General features: G+C 36.7%; 1 protein-coding gene across 1 annotated transcript in view; it reads right to left on the bottom strand.

Annotated features, from left to right (window-relative positions):
* ULK4 (unc-51 like kinase 4) overlaps positions 1 to 23,029 on the bottom strand; it is a 211,166-nt gene that overhangs the window by 61,109 nt on the left and 127,028 nt on the right. The window contains exons 33-34 of the mRNA XM_059848144.1: positions 4,022 to 4,188; positions 670 to 768 (exon numbers count right to left, since the gene is read on the bottom strand). Coding sequence (XP_059704127.1) covers positions 670 to 768; positions 4,022 to 4,188 — 266 coding nt within the window. The remainder of the gene's footprint in view (positions 1 to 669; positions 769 to 4,021; positions 4,189 to 23,029) is intronic.

Genomic DNA, 23,029 nt, shown 5'->3' with positions numbered 1-23,029 from the left:
CCTCTACTACAAACCATTACATACAGAGTAAATATAGATCTCTGTATGACAGAAGGGGAGCTGATGGATACATTAGGGCACAATGCAGCCCTCTGTGGAGATTTCAATGCAGTGCTGTACATCTAGTAAACCCTGGAAAGGACTGCCTTTTAAACAGGCACACTTCAAAGATGTTTACAGATCACAGGGACCACTCCAACTGGTAAATCCTTCAGGATCATGTTGAAATAAAACCCTTGAGAAAACTCAGAAGGCTCAAACCCTAGAAAATAATATTAAAATGCATCACTTGCTACAAACCAATTTTGCATTTACTGACTTCTCTAAAGGAAGCAGTACTATTAGATTCAAAGTTTGAGTGCCATCCTTTCCCTATGCAGTGGTGACTAGTCCATTTTGAAGGACAAACGTTGGCTATACATATGAATCCAAACTGAGAACCTGCAGTCTGCCCCTCATCCCACTTCTGTGCTCTGGACAAACAGACCTTACATCACTTGTAACCTGCAAGTCACTGTGACCTGTAACTTCTTACAAAGTGCTAGAGTACTAGGTGGGAGCTTGTAAACAATTAAAAAACTAGTAAAGAGAGCTCTAATATGTTCAATTCAATTGCATAATTCCAACTTCAGCAACATTCCATAAGGTTACAAACAAGCAAACTCTCACCAGTTGAATAAGCTGGCTAATCAGGTCCGTCAGGGGTTTATTGATTAGCAGAAGATCTTCAGCAGCCTGCGTGTCCCCTCCTGCTCCAGATTTCTGTGCCTTAACAAAAGAGAAAAGAAATCAAAAGCAACCCTGGTGATTGTTCTGTTATGAAGAACAAATTAGATCCATTAAGCGGCTGAAGTGTGAATGGAAGTTTGAAGGGAACTTACACATCTTTTCTAGTTAAGTATTCCTGGGCTCCCAATGAGCAGTTATGCTCCCTCTGTGACAATAAGCACAAAGCAAAGGGACCCATGCTGTTGTGCCATTCTGTACAGCTGAATATACTGACCTGCATGACATTTCTTCAGAAAAATGCAATAAAATGTATGTGCAAAAGACACCTCAAACCAAGATAATCAAGGTGACTGAAAATTTAGGATTCTCAGCAATATTGTCCAATTTTGACTGCCTTACTCTGTATAATAATACAGAGTAAGGCAGTCAAAATTGGACAATATTAATAATAATATATCCTGAAATATTCACAATACATTATAATTTAAATTATTTCTGAAATAGGAATAATAAAGTTTTCAAGTAATAAGATCAGTTAGTACTTGTAATCCTGACCACTGTCATCTCCACATCATCAAGACATACTACTATCCTAGGCAGTGCTATTTTTAATCCCAGGGCTCCTGAAAGGTCGGCTTGCAGGATTTTTCATTTAATGTCATTACCTTGCACCAGCTTTGGACCATGACCCTATACAGTCAATCTGCTAGAGGAAAAATAAACATTTTGTCTAAAGAACACATTTAAGAATAATTTATATTGTGTTTCATTTATAACTCAATCCTAAAAATCACTGTCCAAGCGTAATACTTGGAGGTTTTCATTTGGTTAAGTGAACAGAGGAACAAGTTCCCTGAGACAGGTGCCACAACTGCTCAAACTCCACTGTTGATACATATGAGTTGAAAGGATAATGCCTTTCTTCAGGAAAGGATTTCTAAATAAAAGACAACTGAAAAGCTGTTTCTCCAGGGAATAAGTCACATTGGTATGTCCATCTCTGAGACTCACCACAATGACCTGGAATGCTGAAGTTCAAGGAGGACAAAAAGTGCAGAGAAGACAGAAATTGGAATGTTTATATAAATGAAGAAAGGGAAGTAAGACACCTTCATTTAGCAAAATTTAAAACAGCTTTTTCTCATTAGTACATGGATGAGAAGACAGACACCTTCCATCAGGAATCTTTGACTACTTTCTTTAACTTTTATTACATTACATATTTATATGAAGGATACACACTATACCATTGCTCAACTACTTTAATGATTCTACTTTAAGTTGTAGAATCCTATAATCACAGAATGTTAAAGGGTTCAAAAGGACCTTAATGATCATCTAGTCATACCCACCCCCAGGTGGGGACACATCCCACTAGACCAGGTTGCTCCTGGTCTTATCTAACCTAGCTTTGAACACTGGCAGAGCCGGGGCATCCACAGCCTCTCTTGGCAACTTGTCCCAGAGTCACAAAATAGAGTCCATATATCAAATGAAATTTCAAATTCTTTTCAGCTAATGTGGATCACCTCTGGGACATATGACAAAACTTGTCCGAAACAGACATGCAAATTAATATGAAAGTACTTGGACCACAACGAGTGAACTCTTCTCCTGAACCTGGATACAGTTAGTAGCACCATCCAGCATGAAGTACTTCAGTGCAATGGAAAAGTGGTGATATGTGTTGCCTACGCAGCTGGATAAGGTTATCACTTTACACATAAAATAGTAAAATAAAAAGGATTCAAGTGAAGGAAATTGATAATACAAGATTTGATTCTGTTTTACAAGTTCTGATTTAAATGGTATCTTACTCAAAACATTTCTATAACAACAGTCCAAGAATAATATTTGTGACACATTTAGTGACACATGAATAGCGGAATACTGTGTAGTCAATAACAAATGGCCGCCATTCAATACGGTATGCGTACTGATGTAGAGATCTCAGGGATCTTATGATGAGTACTATCAAGATAAATAAGCCAAGACAAGTAACACCACTGTCAAATTAATATATGGGCACAGAATAGACCTATGCTTCAAAACTCAGTTTTCCAGCTGCTCCTTGTCACTCATTAGACTTTAAGAGCAAAGCAGACTACTGTGACTAGAGATAAGCAAAACTGGAGCTGGAGTTTCAGTGCATCAATCAACTGCTGTATTCAAGTAAAGCCAGAACAGAATTTGGCTTTGAATGAATAGATTTAATTTTAAATCTAAATAAAACCCATCAATTCAATACTACCAATCCATGTGCAAGATCCTCTCTCCTCACGTGTCCTCCAGAAAAATTTGCCTCACCACTGCTGTATGGAGAATAAGTACAGAATTCAGCTCTTTATGATTACATGGAGTGATGCCAAAAATACGACAACAAGCAATTAGCCTAGAAAATTTGATCTATGAAGTGATTCTTAGATGAAAATATCATTACAGAACCTGCTAACAGAGGACTTAAAGACAAGGAATTGTACCGTCACACATCTAAACCAAACCAAAAACCTCACAGTGAAATGTGGTTGATAGCACAGCTGCTTGTGTAAATCAGTGTAGAAAAAAGAAAAAAGCTCAATTTTCAACATCAACTTCTTACATTAAGCCTACTTAATAAACCACCCCCCAAAAACCCAATTCCCCAACCACAAAACCCTGCAAACCAAAAAATACAGAACCAAACCATAAACAAAAACAAACCAATCCACAGAGGAGGGACTCTGGGGATTAGGGGATTAAAGAAGCCAGAACCTGCAAGGTAATACAACCTATCTGCAATCTTTTGAATCACTCTCCTTTAGATATATTTCACCTGACAAATATTTGTTCTTCAGTGAATAATATCAAGAACATAAAAAACCTACCATGAAGAGTACATGTTGTTTGCAGTGTAAATACTTCCACTTAACTAACTTAAAAATCACTTCCACTTAACTAGCTTAAAAATTTGGCAGATCATCTAAAAAGAAAAGCAATATTTGCTAGATTTATATCATGTCTAAAAATGACAAATGCTTTTCCTTCATATGTTACTAAGAGGGTTATGTGAAATTTCTTTGAATTGTATTTTGTGCTCCATTTTTAAGGAGGAGGATGTCATTGTTGGAGGAGGGAGTCCCAACAATGCCATGACTAGCAGTGCTTCAAACAGTAACTTGGAAGACAAATTGAGTTTTCACTACACTAAAAGTTCCACAAAATCAGAATAGCATGAGTCTCATTTTTAAGGATAATAGGAAGTTATCTAAAAAATTGTTTAAGACAGTCAAGTTGCCATGAGTAAATCCCATACCTGCAAAGTCTGGCGCACAATGTTTGCTGTATATGTCAGCATGTATTGCAAAATGTCAAGTAAGGACAGAAGCAGCACATTTGCTGTCTTGGTGCTCCTTTTATCATCTGCCTCCAAGTACAGGGCCACAGCTTCTGTTAGGAGATTACAGATGTGATGAGTCAGTCCTATGTAGAAAGTGAGAAAAAAAAAAAGAGAAAAAATAAATAGGCTATCTATCAGGACAAGAACAGTGTGGAAGGTGACCTAGATAAAATAGATTATGATAAAAACAAATTTTACATACTTTATGAATATTTATTACATTTCCTCTTTTTCGCCATTACTATAATTACCTCTTCTCCTATTCTGTTTGGACCAGCTCATAAAGAGAGTAAAATAGATACAATCAAATTTGCTAACTGCGTGGATTCATTAAATTAAAACCTACTTTGAATCCTAAACTTTTCTGCAGCATGGTCACAAGTCTCTTTCACAACACCCCTAGTCACAAGAATTTAGCAATTTCTACAGGCTGTTACAAAGTGACACTTGAACCTGGAACCTAGAGCTTCTTAACTGAGCCTGAAGTTTCTCCACTGGTTTGTAAATTAGAATTGACCTATATGGTTTAATTATAGAAATAAAAAGTGCTGTGCTTTGCTTAACAAAGAATATATTCAGAAGAGCATTATAAATGAAATACTGCATACAACATTAAAATGTTATTAAGATTTATTTTACTGATGTAATAGTAAAAACTTTCCTGAAAATATCTCCTTGTTCTGAAGGAGCTTTTTTTAAGCTCATTTAGAACTCAATAGCATCAGCCCCTGTAGCTTGCCTAACCACAAATGAATTGACATAGCAGAAAAATATAATCCAATTCAAGACAATATCTATTCAAATCAGAATCTTTCTTTCAAATACAAAGTGATTGAGTTCATTAGATGTGATCCTAGTCTGTTTCTTAAAGATTTTCATAAGGGATGAAACATACTTTGTTTCTTAACAAAACCATAATATTTTTGCAAACCACCTTTTAAACTTGCCATTCACTTGGCTGCACACATGTAGTAACATGGCAGTGTATATTAGTTTCTAGTCTCCATGGCATCCAAAAAAGACTTAAGTATTTCACCGATCTCAATGAAGTAAAAAGTGTTCTTATACACGTTCTCTTTTTAAAGTCACTGTACATATTTCTACAAACATCAACCCATGATTTATATGAGACACTGTAGAACACATTATGCGCTTACACCATTCAGTGTTTGAGAACAGTAGAATTTCTGGGGATTTGAACTATTTTATGTTTGAAAGATACTCTATCAATTAACTAAACTTCCTACAAAATCTTTTTTTCTCCTATTCCTCACGGTTAATACTTTCCTCAGGAAATTAAATACATTTCATTTAGACTACAGTTATGGTTCTAGATGATTAAGACTCTTACTCTGCTTCTATCTCACATCTTCTGCAGTTTTATGATTACTAGCATTATTCTTTCGCAACAGTTTATTGATAGATGACAGCTCAGGACAAGCTTTGAATTTCCTGGGGTTTTGTCTAAATAAACCAAGCTCTCAAAATTAATAATTCTAATCTCACACATTTCATTTCCTTCTTTTTTTTTAGAGTGAAGTTTCTGCTGCAGTTCTGAACACCTCGTACAAAAATCAGATAGCACACATCTGACAGTGACACATTTAAGTGATGTCAACAATACCCACAAAGAAGAAAAAAAACCATGTCCACTCAACACAAAACTTGTGGTTAGTCCATAACAATTTTAAACAGACTAAATCAGAATAAACCTAAGGAAACAGTCCAGTAAGACTTGGTCCCTATCAAAGCAAAGTCTGAAAAACTGGCTGCAGGGGTATGACCAAGTACACATTGTTTCTCTCTGTCTATGGCCATAAAACCCATACCCACATCAAAATGAATGAGTCATCCCATTCTTTCCAGATGGCTTACAAATAACCAGTAGGACAGTGACTTGGAGACGACTGCTGAGAAGGCCACTTTCATAAGCAGGCATTGCATTGCATGGATGGATCATCACTAAAAATTTTTCAGGCAGTAGTCACTTACAACACTAATAGAGTTGACTAGGGAGTGAACAATGGGGTTGACTAGTAGTGAACAAAACACCAGGATCCATGACTGTGATCTGAAATCCTTTCGCTTTCAGCTTTGAACAAACCACTTGCTTATTCCCTTGGCTGTTCCAGCCTGAGTGTCAGAACTGACTAATTTCTGTTGTTTGGTGAACAAGGAGGTGAAGCAAACACTCAACCTTCCCCCCATCCATTGAGACATGAATAATATAATCACCCGGATTTTATTTTTTTGAAGTGCTTACATCCTAAGGGTATGTGTATTAGCATCCCTGCCTCCAAACACCTGAGACATTCATGTTCACCCAGTTCACTAAAATATCAGAACTAATTAATTTGATTTAGGTAGATAAATGCTCACACAGAGCTATATGTACAAAGATATGCAAGCCAAATTTGAAAATTTTGTGGGGAAAAAATTTCTTGGACTTAAAGTATTTTTGGAAAATTTAGCACTCCCAAACTTTATAGTGAAGTCATCTAGAACTAAACCCTGGTGCACCTGATGTGCTGCATGATTCATAGAGAAAGCTGATAAATACTTGGTTCCACAGATAAAAGCAATAGACTGACCTCTTGTCCAAGAAAATAAAAGTTCCAGGCATACTCTTTAAAATACTTCATCACGTCAGAAAATGAAAATTTGAGGCCACAGTTGTAGGCATATAAATATACTCTTTGCTTATACCACAAAACAAAATATACACACTTTGTGCTCAGAAGAGAAATTTGGGAAGCTGGTGTAATTTACAGTGGTCATGACAAAACTCCATAGAAGTCCAATGGCCTTGACCACTGGCACTGTAACCAGTTTGCTCAAAAGGCAGCTATAAAGATCAAGACTGACATGTTTCAGCATTCAAAACATTGAATTGCAAAACATAGTTTGAAAAACTGCAATTTTTTAAAGAGGAAATTGAATTCATAACTCAGTAAATCATAATACAAAAATCACATACGTACCTCAAAGTTTCAGTAGATACCTTGAAGGTTTTTTCCCAAATTTTACAACAGATTAAAGAACGACAATTTAATTTCCTAAAACAAAGCCTAAGCCAGTATGTATCATTAAAAATTTCAGACACTATATTTCAGAGTCATATATAACAGACATAGGTTTCTTATGCATAATTCTCAACTCTTGACTGGAAAGTGAAATAGGCTCTGATTGAAAAGGCCCACACTTCACGCACTTCTGCAAGTGATGAATCTGAATACAAAATCTGGATCACAGAGGAGACTTAAACCAAATCCAATTGAGGAAGGTTGTTCTACCTGGACAAGCAAACTGCAATCAAGTATTCTGGTGCTTCCAAGTATGTCGGCAATAGCTCACCCTATCAAGAGAAAGCCGTCAGTGACAGTTTACATGGGTGAAAATAATGCACTATAATTTCTTTCAGCTAGGTATTTCCTAGTAAGAAAATTAAATAAAACCTTAAAATTTTTTAATTCTTAAAGAGTTTTTTTGGTTACTCTATTAATTTGCATATTTCTGCAAACAAAATATATCACACCATACTGTCTGTAGCTTTAGTTATAATCTGAATTTAGTACAAGACTTCATAGGGCATTTGTCATATCTTGTATTTATCTGTAAAAGGAGGACATTCAAACTATCAAGCCTCACCGCAGTTCTCTGCTATTAAAATTTTGCTGAAAAATAAGGCAAAACTTGCATTTTTGTTTTAGAATTATTGTGTTTATAAATTACATAATTGGAATTATACAAAGAACCTTTTCTAACTGTGGTCCAAGATTTATAACATGTATTAAAAGGATTGTATCCAAAATTTCTAGCCATGGATTTACAGCACTTGACAAACCTAGTGTTCACAGCAGAGTATTTCTCCTGCCCAGAGAACCCTGATATTAACTGAACATGTATAGGTAATAGTGCTTTATGAGTGTGGACTGTGATGACTATGCTTGTGTTTTACACACCTTTCAAAAGATAAAAGGAGTCTTTTGGCCCATGATACAGCTAATCACACTGAATGCGCCATGATACCTTCTGGAATGAAAGCTGAAAGGAGATTTTTTATTCTCACCTATTAGTAAGATGGATAAAGGAAAAGAAGTCTTCACTTCCAAATCATACAAAACATCAAAGCACAGCCTAGGAAGCAATCTTCTAGGCAATCCTTTCATGCCTACCAGCAATTAGAGCATTCAACAAACCTGTCTGCTTCCAACTGAAGAAAATGTTAGAGCAGGTGCACTTCCTCTGAACAATGCTACCATGCAGCCAGCAGCAAAACCCGCAGTCCAGCAAAAAGCTCTCTCTTTGTTCCCCTCTGCACATTGCTCTCTGGAGAGCCTCTTTTTCCATTAGTACCACAGCTACACAACTGATTCCCCAGGGATATTACCAAATGTACATGCATTAGACCTTTCTTCCTTATTTACAGAGTGGACCAATAATATTGACAGATTAAATAGAAACCATATATTATAATATTTTAAATTTTAATGCTGAAACTCAAAAATATTGCTAAGTAGAAACACAGGACTGGTTCTTTCACACAGGAATGAGTGAATGTACTGGAGCAGTTAAGATACTCCATGATGACATAAAGATTCTTCATAAAAGCTTATTTACCTACGTAAATCTGGGACTTAGTTTGCATTCTTTGCATCACATCTTTACTACCTAAATTATCCTGTTTTGAAGAACTGAAAATAGGTGACATAAAGCAAATGGAATTTTTAGGGTAATGGCATTTTTAAAAAAGGTTCATTGCTTTTAATGTTATTATTTGTTACTGTTTATGTTTTAGAAACTATGTATGTTACTACTATAATAATATTGAGGTAAGAATAAGCTAGAATAGAAAATTAGATCACCAATGTTTTCAAAATTTGGTGAGTTATCAATGTTACATCAAGTGGAAAAACAATTATTTGGCCGTTGAGCAGATCAATTGCATGACTCCTGCCCTGAAAATCATTTTATATTCTGATCTTAAAAATTAATAGTATCTAAAGAAGAAAATTTTGCAAATGGTCTATTTGCAAAATAGACTATCTTTTTGGCTAGCCTATTCCTAGCCGTGGTAGAATGACTGGACATTTTATGACTGAAGAAAGAATCACTAGGTTTAAGGGACAAAAACCTCATTTAAATTTATCATATTGAAACAGTCAAGACTCTCCAGAGCTTCCCTTTGTGGGAAGAGTGGCTCAGCTTTTCCTACACATGTGGCATGTAGGGCACTCACCAATGGTGCTCAAACAGGCAGTCCTTCCCTCACACACAAGAAAATAGATGTGGAAAGGATTATGACAACCAGGGAAGAAAAGCCAGTTATCACCTTCACTACAGCTAGATCAAAAGCAGACTGGGAAGTCCTGTGTTATCTTGAGTGTGACTGCCTGAGAGGAGTAAAGACCTGACATTCTCAGAAACAATATGGTTCTGCTTCAAGTCAAAGCACAACATACCTCTACTTTAATTTTTCCTGGACTGGCAGCGCTTAGCAGCTGATGTTAGAAGGCAGTTTAGAGGTGGCAACTTTCTCTTGTAAAAAAAGACTGCACAATTGGAGACTCCCCAGGGAGTCAAACTCTTGAACCCACCAACACAGAAATCTGCTTTTGCCTATAATTGAAGCTATGGATCAAACACAGAGGTGATTAAGACCAGCAGGTTATATAGATTAGCCAACTAAAAGATAGAAAACCAGGGGGATTTTCTCATAAGTATCTGAGTGTAATAGAGGATAGTGAAAATGCAACTTGAACAATTTAGAAATAATAAAATCATGTACTGTTGAATATGCTTGACTGTTCAACATAAAAATAATGGAAGATAATAAATTAGTTAAACTGGGCTAGACTGTGGTCCCCTGTGAAAAGACATAGTTAGAATGACATACACAGAGGAAGAGTATTTCTGAAAGTATAATCACTGATACCTTGAGACTTCCTGATTTGTTGCTGCTTTTGAAAATGAAAAAATAAAAAAAGGAAAAAGAAAAAAAAAGGAGTTTCGCATCTGTGACAAAATTTCAACTGAATTCAAGTTTTTGTGTCAGATTGACTCAACCATTATATAATTCATTCAGAAAAGATATCCAAGATGTTTGAAATTCAGTTCACAGCACATGTGGGTACATAGCCCCAAAGTTCTGAAGGTGGGGGCTTGCTCTAGTCAAGACTTACCAAGATAGTCCTCATTCCTAGGAGTACAATTCATTGAACATGAACTTGTTCAACAGGGATGGAATGAAAGATCAGAAAGTAACTTCCCTTGGAAAATAATATAAGAACATTCAAATGCTTTCTAGTTATAACAGAGTGAATATAAATCTTTTCTACAATTTTATGAGCGAATACTACGTAACAATAGACTGTAATAATATTCAGGGGATCTATTCACAGAGTTGATAAGACATTAAGAGTGTCCTATGTGAACAGCCAATTTTGATGTGTTTGGATGCCATGCTGCTGGCACCCAGGTTTGCCTGAAGCAAATTCACACACCCAAATGACCATTTTGGTTGGAAAACCTGGGGAGGAATAGAGGTGGAGGTAACACAGTGGCTTCCCAGGGTATACATTTAAAATACTTCTGTCACCAACTGTGCATATATTAAACTTCTAACTTGCATTCATTTCATGTGGATTTAAGTATTTTTGTTGCTACATTTTTTTAGTTTGTCAGTTGTGCAGTATTTGCAAGCACAACCTTGCATCATAAAATACTAAAAATTAAATAAACTTCAGTAAGATAAAATCATGTTGTTTGGATTGACTATCATTGCTGTTATGAAGCAAACTTTATAGCAACTTTTCAGTTACATGCCTTCCCATTTGTCAGAGATACGTTGGAGCTCATGGTTCATTTTATAAATCACAATAATTCTACAGCATGGTATATATACTTCAAGTCAAAACCCAATACACCTTATTTCATTCCTACAAGGTGTCAACTAAAATAGAGTCCCTTGGTTTTGTCAGACAGAAGGTAGATGATGCTTAGAAGATTTTCCAAACAGCAGGATTTAATTATCTGCATGAGGAACAAGAACATCTAACAGGACACTTTAGTCTTCGAGAGACAACAGCTTTTAAAATCTCCTTTAAAACCAATCTGAGATACTACCAGTTGCTGCTTCACACCTACGTGGAAGAATTTCTGCTTGCACATTGTGAGTTTATATATAGTGTATATTTTTTAGAAAAACAAAGACTGCACAAGGTCCTCAAATTAACGGCAAAGGCTAGGCAAATTTCTTCACTAAATTAAATGTGTTATTTGTGTAAAATTAGGAATGCTGTGCATTCAACAAGATTTGAAGTCAGTAAAGTTTCAGTAAAGACTTTTGAGTTACTGCTCCGAAAGATCATGTCTGCAACAATTACTATGTGATAAAATACAGAGGAATTCATACCCTGGGCTTAATTTAGAACTGGAAAGTCTTCTAATGATATTTCTATTTTAATAATAGACTTCCTGTCACACAAGATTAAACCCTGTTTATCTCTTTCAAATATCTTAACACACTTCTGCTTTGACATCAACTTTCTCTTTTACCAAAATCCTTGAGAGACCAAATTCAAACTTAGAGAGCCATCTTTTTAACAAAACCCATACAGACCAGATGTGAACAGCTTCAGAACACAGATACAACCCTAAACTGTTGTCACAAACTGACAGCACTCAACAGCTTTAATTGCTCTACCTTGGCCTTCATGGGGCCTTGGGCTGGGAGTGCTAAGGACCAATGAACTTTGGCTTCAGAAAATTCTCTGAAGTTTTCAGTTCTAAGCTGCAGAAATAACCCCTGGTTGAATACTGTTCCCACATACACTCAGCAAAGGATAAGGGTAAAAGCTCTACACATTTCTCTATTGAAAAGTCACGCTCTCTAAGAAAAGATATTAAATATTTATTTCTATTCCCATTGGTCTATTTACATCAGTCTGCCATAAAATGAAAACATAGAGTAGAAGTACTTGGATTTTTAAGTGAGCCTTTTACTGTTGTTACATCTGCACCAAAGAAAAAGAGCAAAGGCTAGAGTATCTCCTAAGTGGAATTTGCTGCTGGTTATTACAACAGAATTGGATCTATGCCACAGTTTCCTGTAACATCCTGTGTTATTAATTAATTACATTTTCAACAGAAATGAAAGCAGACAACTAGTAATTGCAACTGTCCAAGGTGGCCTTCGTGTATTTGCACTTAAATGATCAAAGGGCTTAAACAGAGGTCAGGATGTTACATGACAGCACACCTGCTTTAGCCCTTATGACCAGATTATATTTTGTAGCCCCAAATTACATTTGCCTTAAGCCTACTCTTTTACATCAACTGTTTTCCAAATAAGTGCTGGGATAACTTTGACAAGCAGACCCCTTTATTTGCTGTCATATGACCATACCAATAATGACACACCTGATTAAATCTCTAAAATTCAACCACTGACTATTCACTTCAGATTATGCTATCCTTCTTGTTAACTGGCTCAGACATAGGTCTTGTATTGTTTGCATGGTATGCTTTTTCTACTCTGACCTATCCATGATTTTCAACCTTACTGATAGCATCTTTGAGCTGGAACCATCACACTGTGATCATGCTGTCACTAGCTATACCAGAAGTGCCCTACCTAAAATTTGATATTAGTATAACCTAGGTCAATGGATCCTGCATTTTCTGTCAGCACAGCTACCTGATCCCAACTATCTTGACTTCAAAAGATTACACTAAGTTTGGTACCAGCTGGTACCAGAGCTCAGCTTACTTAATCAAGAGGCTCTGAGAGAATTGTAGGAGGCAGTCCCAGCTCTGAAAGCACTTGTAGGCATAAAAGAGTGAGAAAAAACATGTGGGTTGATATTAATGTAGTTTAATAATTAAAAAGATATCTTAAGAAGAATTTTAAAAATTCTAAGGAAAAGGGAGGAGAAAACCCAAAAAAACCCAGGGTTTTTTGTGCTCCATGCCTCTTTCACCTATTTCAAGAGGATCCAAACAATGGGAACATGGCTGTAATGACACTGTGTTGTGGATGAGCCATACCTTTTTTATGCAAGGAGCTGTTGCTGGGAGTAGTGGAGCCTGTGTCCATATGTTAACAGACTGACTCAGACTCCTGGCAAAACTTCTGCATAAACTCTGGAAGGAGATCACACAGAATGGTCTGGCCTCTTAGGCTGTCTTGGTCCAAACCACCCAACTGTAAAACAAAAACTGTGAAGTATACTGCCCTCCCCAGCAACAAACTGAAATGAATCCTACTGAGAAGCCGATGCTTTAATTGAGAATCTGTACACTGGCTTGTTTGAGGGCAACCAATTTCTTCACAAGTGAAAAAGAGGTTAAGAACATTGGTAAAACTATAGTGGGAGAGATGGCCACAGAAAAAGGTGATTTAGACAGCCAAGATCTAAGTGTGTACCTTGTGAAGATGAGCAACAGAATAGCAGAAGAAACTTCACATGAAAGCACTAGTTCAGTACCTGCACTGGTTTTGGCTTGGATAGAGTTAAATGTCTTCACATTAGCCCACACGGGGCTCTGGTTTGGCTTTGTGCTGAAAGCAGTGTTGAAAACACTGGGATGTTTTGCTTATTGTTGAGCAGCACTTACACAGAGTGGAGGGCTTTTCTACTCCTCACCCCACCCATTAAACAAACAGGTTGGAGGTGCACAGAAGCTGGGAGGGGACAAAGCTGACCAGAGGGATATTCCACACCATTTGTCATCACACTCAGCAACAGCACTGAGGAGGAGAGGTTGGCACTGTGAATGCTGCTCCTGGACTGTCTGGGCATTGTTTAGTTGGTGTTAAGCAGTTGTTTTCATTTGTATCACTTGTTCTTCTTGCGTTTATTTTTCTCTCTCCCTGGTTTTTTTGGGGTTTTCTCCTCCCTTTTCCTTAGAATTTTTAAAATTCTTCTTAAGATATCTTTTTAATTATTAAACTACATTAATATCAACCCACATGTTTTTTCTCACTCTTTTATGCCTACAAGTCTCTCCCCTCACGGGGGGAGAGCTGATTGAGCACTTGCGTGGTGCTCAGTCACCAGCTACGGCTAAACCATGACATTCCCTTTTCCTTTTTCTCTACAACACCAGCTCTGCTGCGCACACGTGGTTTTTAGGCATCAGTGGACTTACACAATCACAGCAGGTTTACCAACTTGCTTCAATACAAGGAGCCCTCACCATCCGCACAAGGTTGCGTTTCATGTTTCACTTCTTATGTGTCCTGGGCAGTACCACTGTGCACCTACGTCTATTACAGGCCTATATTTCTCTTTTGGCCTGCTTATGCCCAGACCACTGATTCTAGAAAGCAAGTTCAGACAAAGAAATTCAGCTTGACAAGATAATAGGGGTGGGGAGAAAAGGGGAGCTTGCAATGAAGGACTCATGTTCCTTTGTTTCTACCCCCCATGCTATCCCAAGTGAAGAGACAAACATTAAGGATGATAAAATTTAACTGTAGCTTGAAACAATGAAGTAATATCCACAGCATTTTCTAAGACAATATACTCTGCAACAAATTCAACAGAGATTACTGCTTCCATCTAGGATTCAGGATTGTAATAGATATCCTATAGAATAGTGATATCATAGCACACTTAATACACTTTGAAGACTTCTGTTTCAGAGAGACAGTATGTGAAACAGATATAGGGATTCCCAATGTGTTTCATTACAGGAATGTACACTTTTCCAGATGAAACCAATATGCAGTTCCTACCAGTAAATAGATGAGATGTGCTCAAAATTTTCTCTCCTCTGTTCAAACTAGCTTGTCCTTTGCCTTTGTCCATCAACATTTTTAGAAAGTGATCACTGACTAGCCTTAATGCACATGCCCTCTGCTTTTCGGGAGAGGGACTTAAGAAGTAGGCTAGAAAAAGTAAAGCCTGGACCTAGTGAATCTGTATTTATGTCAAGTAAATGCAGCTCTGTTGGGAAAACTGGAGGATTCTCTGGAACTGGACTGTCAACAAATCATGCAAGAACTGGAGAAAAGCTGCAGCAAATAAACACATGAAATGAGAGGAATATGTAGTTAAATTTTCAGGATAAGCAATTTCAGGGCACATAGAGTTCAAACCTTTTGTACAATTTGGCCTGCTAGAATACTGCACCGAACTGGGAGAGTGACTGCAATTCACCTGGGGATCCTGGATGTCACAGGGAGCACCCACACTGGCCAGGTCCATGGAACCAAATGATGAAGTTACTGCCAGGAGTTGTCATTTTAGGCTTTCTGGATGTGTTGCTGTAGCACTGCATGCTGTGCATGACTGCATGCACACCTTTCATGAACACATATTTTCTTTCTGAGAGCAAAACAGAGCCCTGCAGCCAGTTCTTGCAGTCAGCCCAGACTGGGCTCTCCAGAGACTGATCCCATAATGCACACTTGGTCTCAGTGACTGCCTGACCCATTGCTTAGGCAAGCAAAACCCTGTAAGCAATGCTGTTCTTCCTATGTCTTCTGTCAAAACCTGTAAACCTGCCTTGAAATTCTGTTCCTTTGGGTATTCTGTCTGCCTTTTCCTTATCTTGCTCATGACTTTTTCTCACAATATAGACAAAATGCTACCTCTAAATTCATCTTCTAGTGTTGCTGTTTGAACCATATTCTCTTAACAACACTCAATGTAATTTCAGATGAAAATGCATAGTAAGTAACAGTTTGAGCTTTTTTCTTCTAGTAAGATAAATAATGGCATAAATCCACAATTCATGTCATTCTGGGTTGAATGATGGGATCAAAATACATGATATCTGTCTATGCTTATTCAGCAAAAGCATGTATTGGAAAGCCTGTTCAGCCATCAGGGATAATTTTACTGTTCTTTTAGTCTTTACATAATACATATTAGTAGCATTAGTTCTGTTGTCATCCAGAGAAATAAGTTCTATTTCACGGATGCATCATTGGCTAAAAACTTTATGCCACAATATGGACATGTTAGCTAGGAAATACAATCTTTTAAAAGTGTGAATAAATCCATTAACAACACTTTACTGGATTTTTTCCATGACTCAGTGGAATAGGGATTAGAGGTTTTTGAGTAAGCAATCTGAAATACGATAAGTAAGGAAAGAATGGCCCTCAGGAAAGACTAGACAAGTTGAAACTGGATGGATGCAGGTGAACAAGAAGTTTCTTATCTTTTTCAAAGGTGGGTGGTAGAAGGGAAAAAAATCTTCCCAGTTTTTCCATTCTCTTAAAAGACAGAAAACAGCTTCAGACTTGATATAATTATCCTATTTCTTCTCCCATTAATCTGAAAAATTCAAAGAGAAACACAGTGTTTTCCTCAACCAAAACAAAGGAGCAACTAGCTGATGCAATATCTTCTAACAACATGGAGACATCCATGGAAACATTTAAACCTTATTTATAAAACAAAATTTTCCCATGTTTACCAAGTTAGGGCCCTTTAAGATAAAAGTAAAACTGATTTGCTTAAAGCTCAGATCAGAAACCCATGACATGTCCTCAAACACATGCCTTTGCTGAAAGATCTGTCTTCATCAACCCATCTTCCGTAAATACCATCTTGGCTCAATTAGGAAAAAGCTTAAGCTAAGACGGGATAATTTTTTTAAAGCATGGATAGATAAGTTTGGATTACATTTATGCAAAGTATTTTATTAAAAAAATACATACCATAATCAGGTAGACATCTACATTTTTGTCACAGCAGTTTAAATAATCACTGTCCCTCAGCTGGAGATTTCAACTGAACCTCAAACAGGTTCCCCCATCAGCTGACTTACAAAAACTGACTACATGCAGATACTTTGCTATAAAATGTAAATGACCATGTGCAACTACACACAAAATTAGTTACCCTATCAGATCTACAAGGCACTGATCAAATGCCACAGGAAAAACCTACCAGCTGGAGAGTGGTAACTTGCCTAAATAACTTGTATGAGAACACACACACTCACCTGAATACATACTGCCTTAAGATGGTGTAAAATCCATATGTAAAGACTTTAAAAGACATTTAACAATAGAAATGAATTATTGAATATAAAATGCACATTAAAATGTAACTTAAAATGTTTGGAAAAGCTAAACGATATTATAAAATTAGATCCTGAAGACCAAAAGAGAATATCATACTAAAAAGACTTCACCTAAATGTTATTTAGGCAAAAGTCTGAAAATTAAAAAAAAATGTTGTGGAAGTGGAAGAACATCACAGGAAAAGTCTCAAGTAATATAGGCTACTGCTTTATATTTGTGTAAAGATTGGGAACTTCAAAAGGCTTTAAAAAATATAAATAACTTCAGATTATCCTATATGATGTAATTCCCTTTCTGATTTAAAGAGGAAATTACTTTCAAGTTAATTGTCCACAAATGGCTTAAACATCTCTATTCAGTACACAGCTTTCCTGAAAATAACTTAGAAGACAAAAACATCTGGCTGCATGGGAGCTATGACAACCACTGAAGACAGTTAAAACAAAACAAATAAAACCCTCAAACCATTCTTCAAAGCAGTGAAAAACCTCAGATTTCATTTATCTATCCACTAGATAGATCTGGTTCGGCCAAAAAGAACTTCTTTCAGTAGGATCATACAAGTGCATCTGACGTATGACAGAATGATTGATGTAGTTTAATTTTGTGTATAGTACTTTGTACTTTTGTGACTTTACACTTACCTCAAATTGGCAGTGGTACATTGCTTTCATACTGAGACTGTTCTAACTGCTAGAATAGAACATGTGATGGCTCTACAACCTATGGCTGTAGTAATACTGTATTTAAAAAATGTCTCTTTTCAAATATACAATTACATTTTTAATTCCATCTCCTAAAATGACCTTTCAGCTTACTAATTATATATGACAAGATACACAGGGATATCATTATAATTTGACTTTATTTTCTGTAACAAATAGCTTGCATCATCAATATTTAACCTGTAGCTAATATGATAGGTACATGCTAACCTAGTTATTAACTTTTCCTCAAACTGACCCAATCCACTAGTGCTAATACATATTATTTGAACTGCAGTTCACGGGAATACTAGCATAACATCAAATGACAATACTTGAATCAAACTGCAGGAAAAGCATCAGCTAGAGTAAATGCAAAGACCACAGTCTCTAGAGAGGAGGTAAAAAAAAAAGGTCATTTTCATGACTAAGTGGGTGAGAAGGAGCATAAGGCTTTGAAGACTTTCCTGATTTATAGTCCTGAGTTTGTTACCAGGAAATCTTTGGATACCTACAACCTCAACCTGATGGGAAATCTATGCCTTTCATTCTAACAAAAAATTTTACTTTCTCCATTTAGGTTTCTGCCTCCAAGTAGTATCAATCAGAGTATTTACTCAGTCAAAACTTAAATCTTAAATTTGTCTAGGTATCAAACAGGTACAGAAAACATCTATTATGGTTGGCATCTTAGAAATTTAAAGACAGTCTAGGCTTTGACATTGCTGTATTTATTGAACTAACCTCCCACCAATAAACTAACCTGATCAATTGTACAATCAGAGGCATAAAGCCTCTCAGACAAGAATATAATGGAATTCCAGGACTCGGAATATTTTTTTGTTAATTATTCTGTTCTTTTCCATCAATTAGGTGTTAAAATGAGACATCTTAGGCAGCTCAAGCAGCCAGCTATGCTGCAAGATGATCTGCTAGGCTGGCCACAGGTATAGAAAGCATCAGGACACCTACGCCAGCCACAGAAATGCCAGTTCTCTTTTAGAGTACAGCACTAGAGTGACAAGATGTAACAACTTGTTGAGACTTTACTCACTTATTTTAGCCTTTGAAGTTCTAGCAAGCATGCTGTGACATTTTGTGCCTTATGGGTATGACTCTCAACAACAACAGGCTTGGGTCTACTTTAATGGCATAACTGTTCCTCACAGCAATCACCATTTCCATTTTCATCCTTTTCAGATGGTTGCATTGATGAATATCACAGGATGACACAGGTTATTTTTTCCTCAAAGACTTCACTACTGCCATGCTATTTTGACATGATTCCCACATATCTTTTATGCTACTAGGCTTCTAACTTTACCCATGTGGTGTAACACACTTCCATCTGAGTGATTAGCATTTTGGGTCAGAAAAATACATCTTAATACTACTAAAAAGCATTCTCAGCTTCGTAACATCACAGAAGAAATTTCTTCAGGCTCAGCCTCCATTGAATTATCATATAAACTGCAACTCAAATGAACACAAGACACACAACACAGGACTAGTATTTTTAGATGTTCACAGAGACACTTCTGTACTCAAGAGCTGAACTAACTTATAGAGTACTGGCAAGGAGCTGTGAAAGGCTTACATCCTGCATGGCAGAAGCTGCAACGTGTACTACTGGAACTACTCAGGCAAGATGATACATTTATTTTTTCTATTTTAAAATTATTTCTTATTTTACACTGATTAAATTAAGAGCATTTTGTTTCTAAACATTGACTAAATACAGAAAAAGTGCTTTTAGGTTTTCACCCTTACTGATTTCCCCGATTTATTCTCCCTGTCAATCTCTCTATTCCGAATCACAATAAATTGCACATGAACTAAGTTTTACAGCAAGCAGATATAAAGCAGTGCCATGAAACACCTTTTCTGCCTTCAGTCACTAAACAAATACCTTGCTGCAGCATATGCCGAAATTAAGACAGCCATGATACACAGAGCATCACCATACAACTTCAGAAGGCTTTAAGCAGTCACCCAAGCAGAGTAACACCCTATCACATCAGAAGGCTGCAAGCATCTGCCCATACAGAGTAACTTCACTTCACTGCAAGCAGCTGCTCTTTCTTGTTCTTCAGCAGAACCTTTTATACCCCTCATTGTTCATGCATTGCACCTGTGTGCCCTCTGCACCCTTTGGTGATCGGTCAGTGCACCTGGGCACCCCATGGCTCACTGCTTTCAATGCTGCTCACCTGACCTACACAGCTGTAGCCCACTGGGGATGAGGCTCAGCCACAGCACCACTCCCAATTACCACAAACTGTGTACCTACAATAGCTCTATAATGTATCGTATAAAACTTCTGCAGGAGAATCCTAGGAAAAAATAGAAGCTAGTAAGGAATGAGTAAATGACTTCAGAACCAGTCTGAATGTGTATCTGATTTCTTTACAGACTAAGTCTGTGGGTTTTATTTGTTGTTGCCTTTTTTTTTTTAAAGGGTATATTACTTTAAGCAACTATAGAATCCTTTAAGTATTCTATAGAATTTTTCAAGTACTGCCTTTTCCTTGCAAGCAGACTTCTTCTGTATGACTAATTCATGTTCCTCTTCTTGATCACCATCTTAAAAGATAGTTTAATTCTCCCACCTTGGAAGAAAATGCTGCAAATTTGAAGCCAGCTACTCCAAAACCTTTTTTTTTTACAAATTTTACCCCTAAAATCCAAGTCATATGTAATGACACATCAATCATTTCTCAGCGTTGCACTGTAGTTCAGACTACTGCATAGGTGGATGCAGCAGGGAGGAAGATCTGGGTTATCAACTTACTGCAGTCTATTCTCTAATTTCATGCTCTGGTGATGTAGCATGTGACAAGAGCTGGCTAAGAAGCTACAAACTGTTCTTTAAAAGTGTGCTATGGGCACCATGATCAAATGTCTTTTGGAGACTGAAGCTGAAATCAAATTATCCCTGAGGAAATGAAAGGCAGAAGAATATCCTTCTAAGGTTTAGGTAAGTTAGAAAAGTTTGGGGTCTATCTAGAGAGCTCAGAATTCATAATCATCATTATGGCAGTAATAACTATTACTTTGTAAACATCTTTGTATTTAAAAGATATTTTTTCCTTTATTTTTCAAGAAAAACGTTGAAATTGGATGTTGGTCTCATGAGTGTCATTTTTTGGATATGCAGGTATTTAACAGACTAACAATACAACACACAAAGACATCTGAAATCTAATTAATCCCTTGATATTTGACTAAAAGTCAAAGCAGGGGACCACAAGATGAATAAGGATACTTCAGCATGAAAGCTGATCTTGCTTTCATGAGGTGCAAATGAGTTATGATCATCTGACTACAAATTTTATTGCAGATCTGTTCTTTTTAATAACTGTCCCTGCTTTAAGCACCTAGCATGCTTTCATAGTATGATATTGAATATTATGACTGCTGTAGCTGACATTCTACACTTCCACCAAAGGTCCTTAAGAACTTCAGGTTCTACTCAAACTACCATGTACTACTAGTAGTGGTCACATTTTCACACAACTCAAAGACTATTTTTATTGCACCAAACCCCATAATACCCCTTTTACTTTAGTTTTTGAGATTCAGCATCATTAAGACATATAGTTTACGATTTTCTCAATCATATAATGGAAATTTGTTTTTAATATTCAGATAAACATCTCTGCTTATACTCTGCTAGTGGTAGTTACTTCAGTATAGTAGCCAAACACAAGATCACAGCAGTAGAGTCTGGGAAAGACAATTCAATTCAACATGACTGTATTGAACTTTATATATAATCATCTCCTTACACAACCATCATAAAAAAAAATTGGTGACTGATTTATGGAGTATAATGGGATTCAGAAAAGCTAAAAATGTAAACTCACTCGTAAGTAATACTGGGCTGAAAACAGCTTACTAGATCAGCCTTGAATAACAGTGGAAACTTGGAAGTGCTTTTGAAACATGCTGAAAATAGCATTTTATATAAACATAATAAATTTGATGCATTATCAGGAATAACTAGCTGCAGACAAACGATCAGAAGTTATCCACTGCAGCCTATAAGATCTATTTTTTAACACGATGCTTTGTTCATTTCTTCAGCATGGAGATCTTTGCAAAGCAATTAAAATCTTTGAAAGACATTCCTCTACAATCTAACATGATATCCCAAACTCTTCCTATAACCAAAATGATGCAACAGTTAGAATGAAGACATTTCTTTCCTTTGAATACTACCCATGGACAAACCATACTCAGAGATGGAAAGCACTGCTAACTAGACAATTATTCAAATTTTTCTGGTTTTAATTTGTACAAACTATGTGAAAAACAAACCAAAACCCCCCCAAAAAATCACAATTAAAGAAAGAAAAGCAACAAAGAGACTGAACTGAGAGCAAAAAAAAAAGTTTATACATCTGTTGATTGTTCTTGAGTACAAGAATTTCACTATGTTATGTGCTGTGGTACACTTGGCTGTTTATTAATCATCACATAAACATAATGAAGCAGCCTTGCACACTCGCACCACTGACTTATCAAGCAGCCAACCCTGACTTCATGGTTTGTCTTATGTATAAATTTGTCAGTATGTCAGTGCTTTTCACCAGACACACATCTAAGAGAGTCAATGTCTTTTCAGTAGACTGCTCTAGTGCCTGTCTATAGAAACTGTACTCCTACAACACCTGCTTAGGAATTCATAATCTTAGCATATAGAACAGGGTTTTCATTTTGTAGTCAACAAATGTCAACCCTTTTAATATGATAGGCACAAAGTAATGTACGGCTGTTTTTTTCATGACAATTAGAACTAAAAATATTTGTCTACAGATCTTCATCCTATATCTCTGCCTACCTCTGTGCCAGTTAAGTCACCAGCCTCCTCACTGATGACTCCCTGCCCCTATTTCTGGAACCTTGGTGCTGCTTTGTCCTATGTCACTCAACTATAAGCACGCCCTCCAGTGTGAGTTGTTCCCATGCACTGACTGAGCCTGTGGGATCATTTCATAGGTACCTTCCTCAGGCATTGACCAACACACCATTAAATTCAGTGGTTACAAACCCAAAAGAGAGACTGCAGGCATCCTAGAAAGCAAATGGGATGTGAATACTGAAAAGGCCACAGAGAAATATTAATTAATAGATCTTTATAGTACATAATGTATCAGTACATATCTATATTTT

The sequence above is a fragment of the Haemorhous mexicanus genome, chromosome 1 (genome assembly GCF_027477595.1).
Source record: "Haemorhous mexicanus isolate bHaeMex1 chromosome 1, bHaeMex1.pri, whole genome shotgun sequence".
Lineage (NCBI taxonomy): Eukaryota > Metazoa > Chordata > Aves > Passeriformes > Fringillidae > Haemorhous > Haemorhous mexicanus.
Note: the sequence above shows the minus strand (reverse complement) of the source record. Positions and strands in the feature narration are given on the sequence as shown.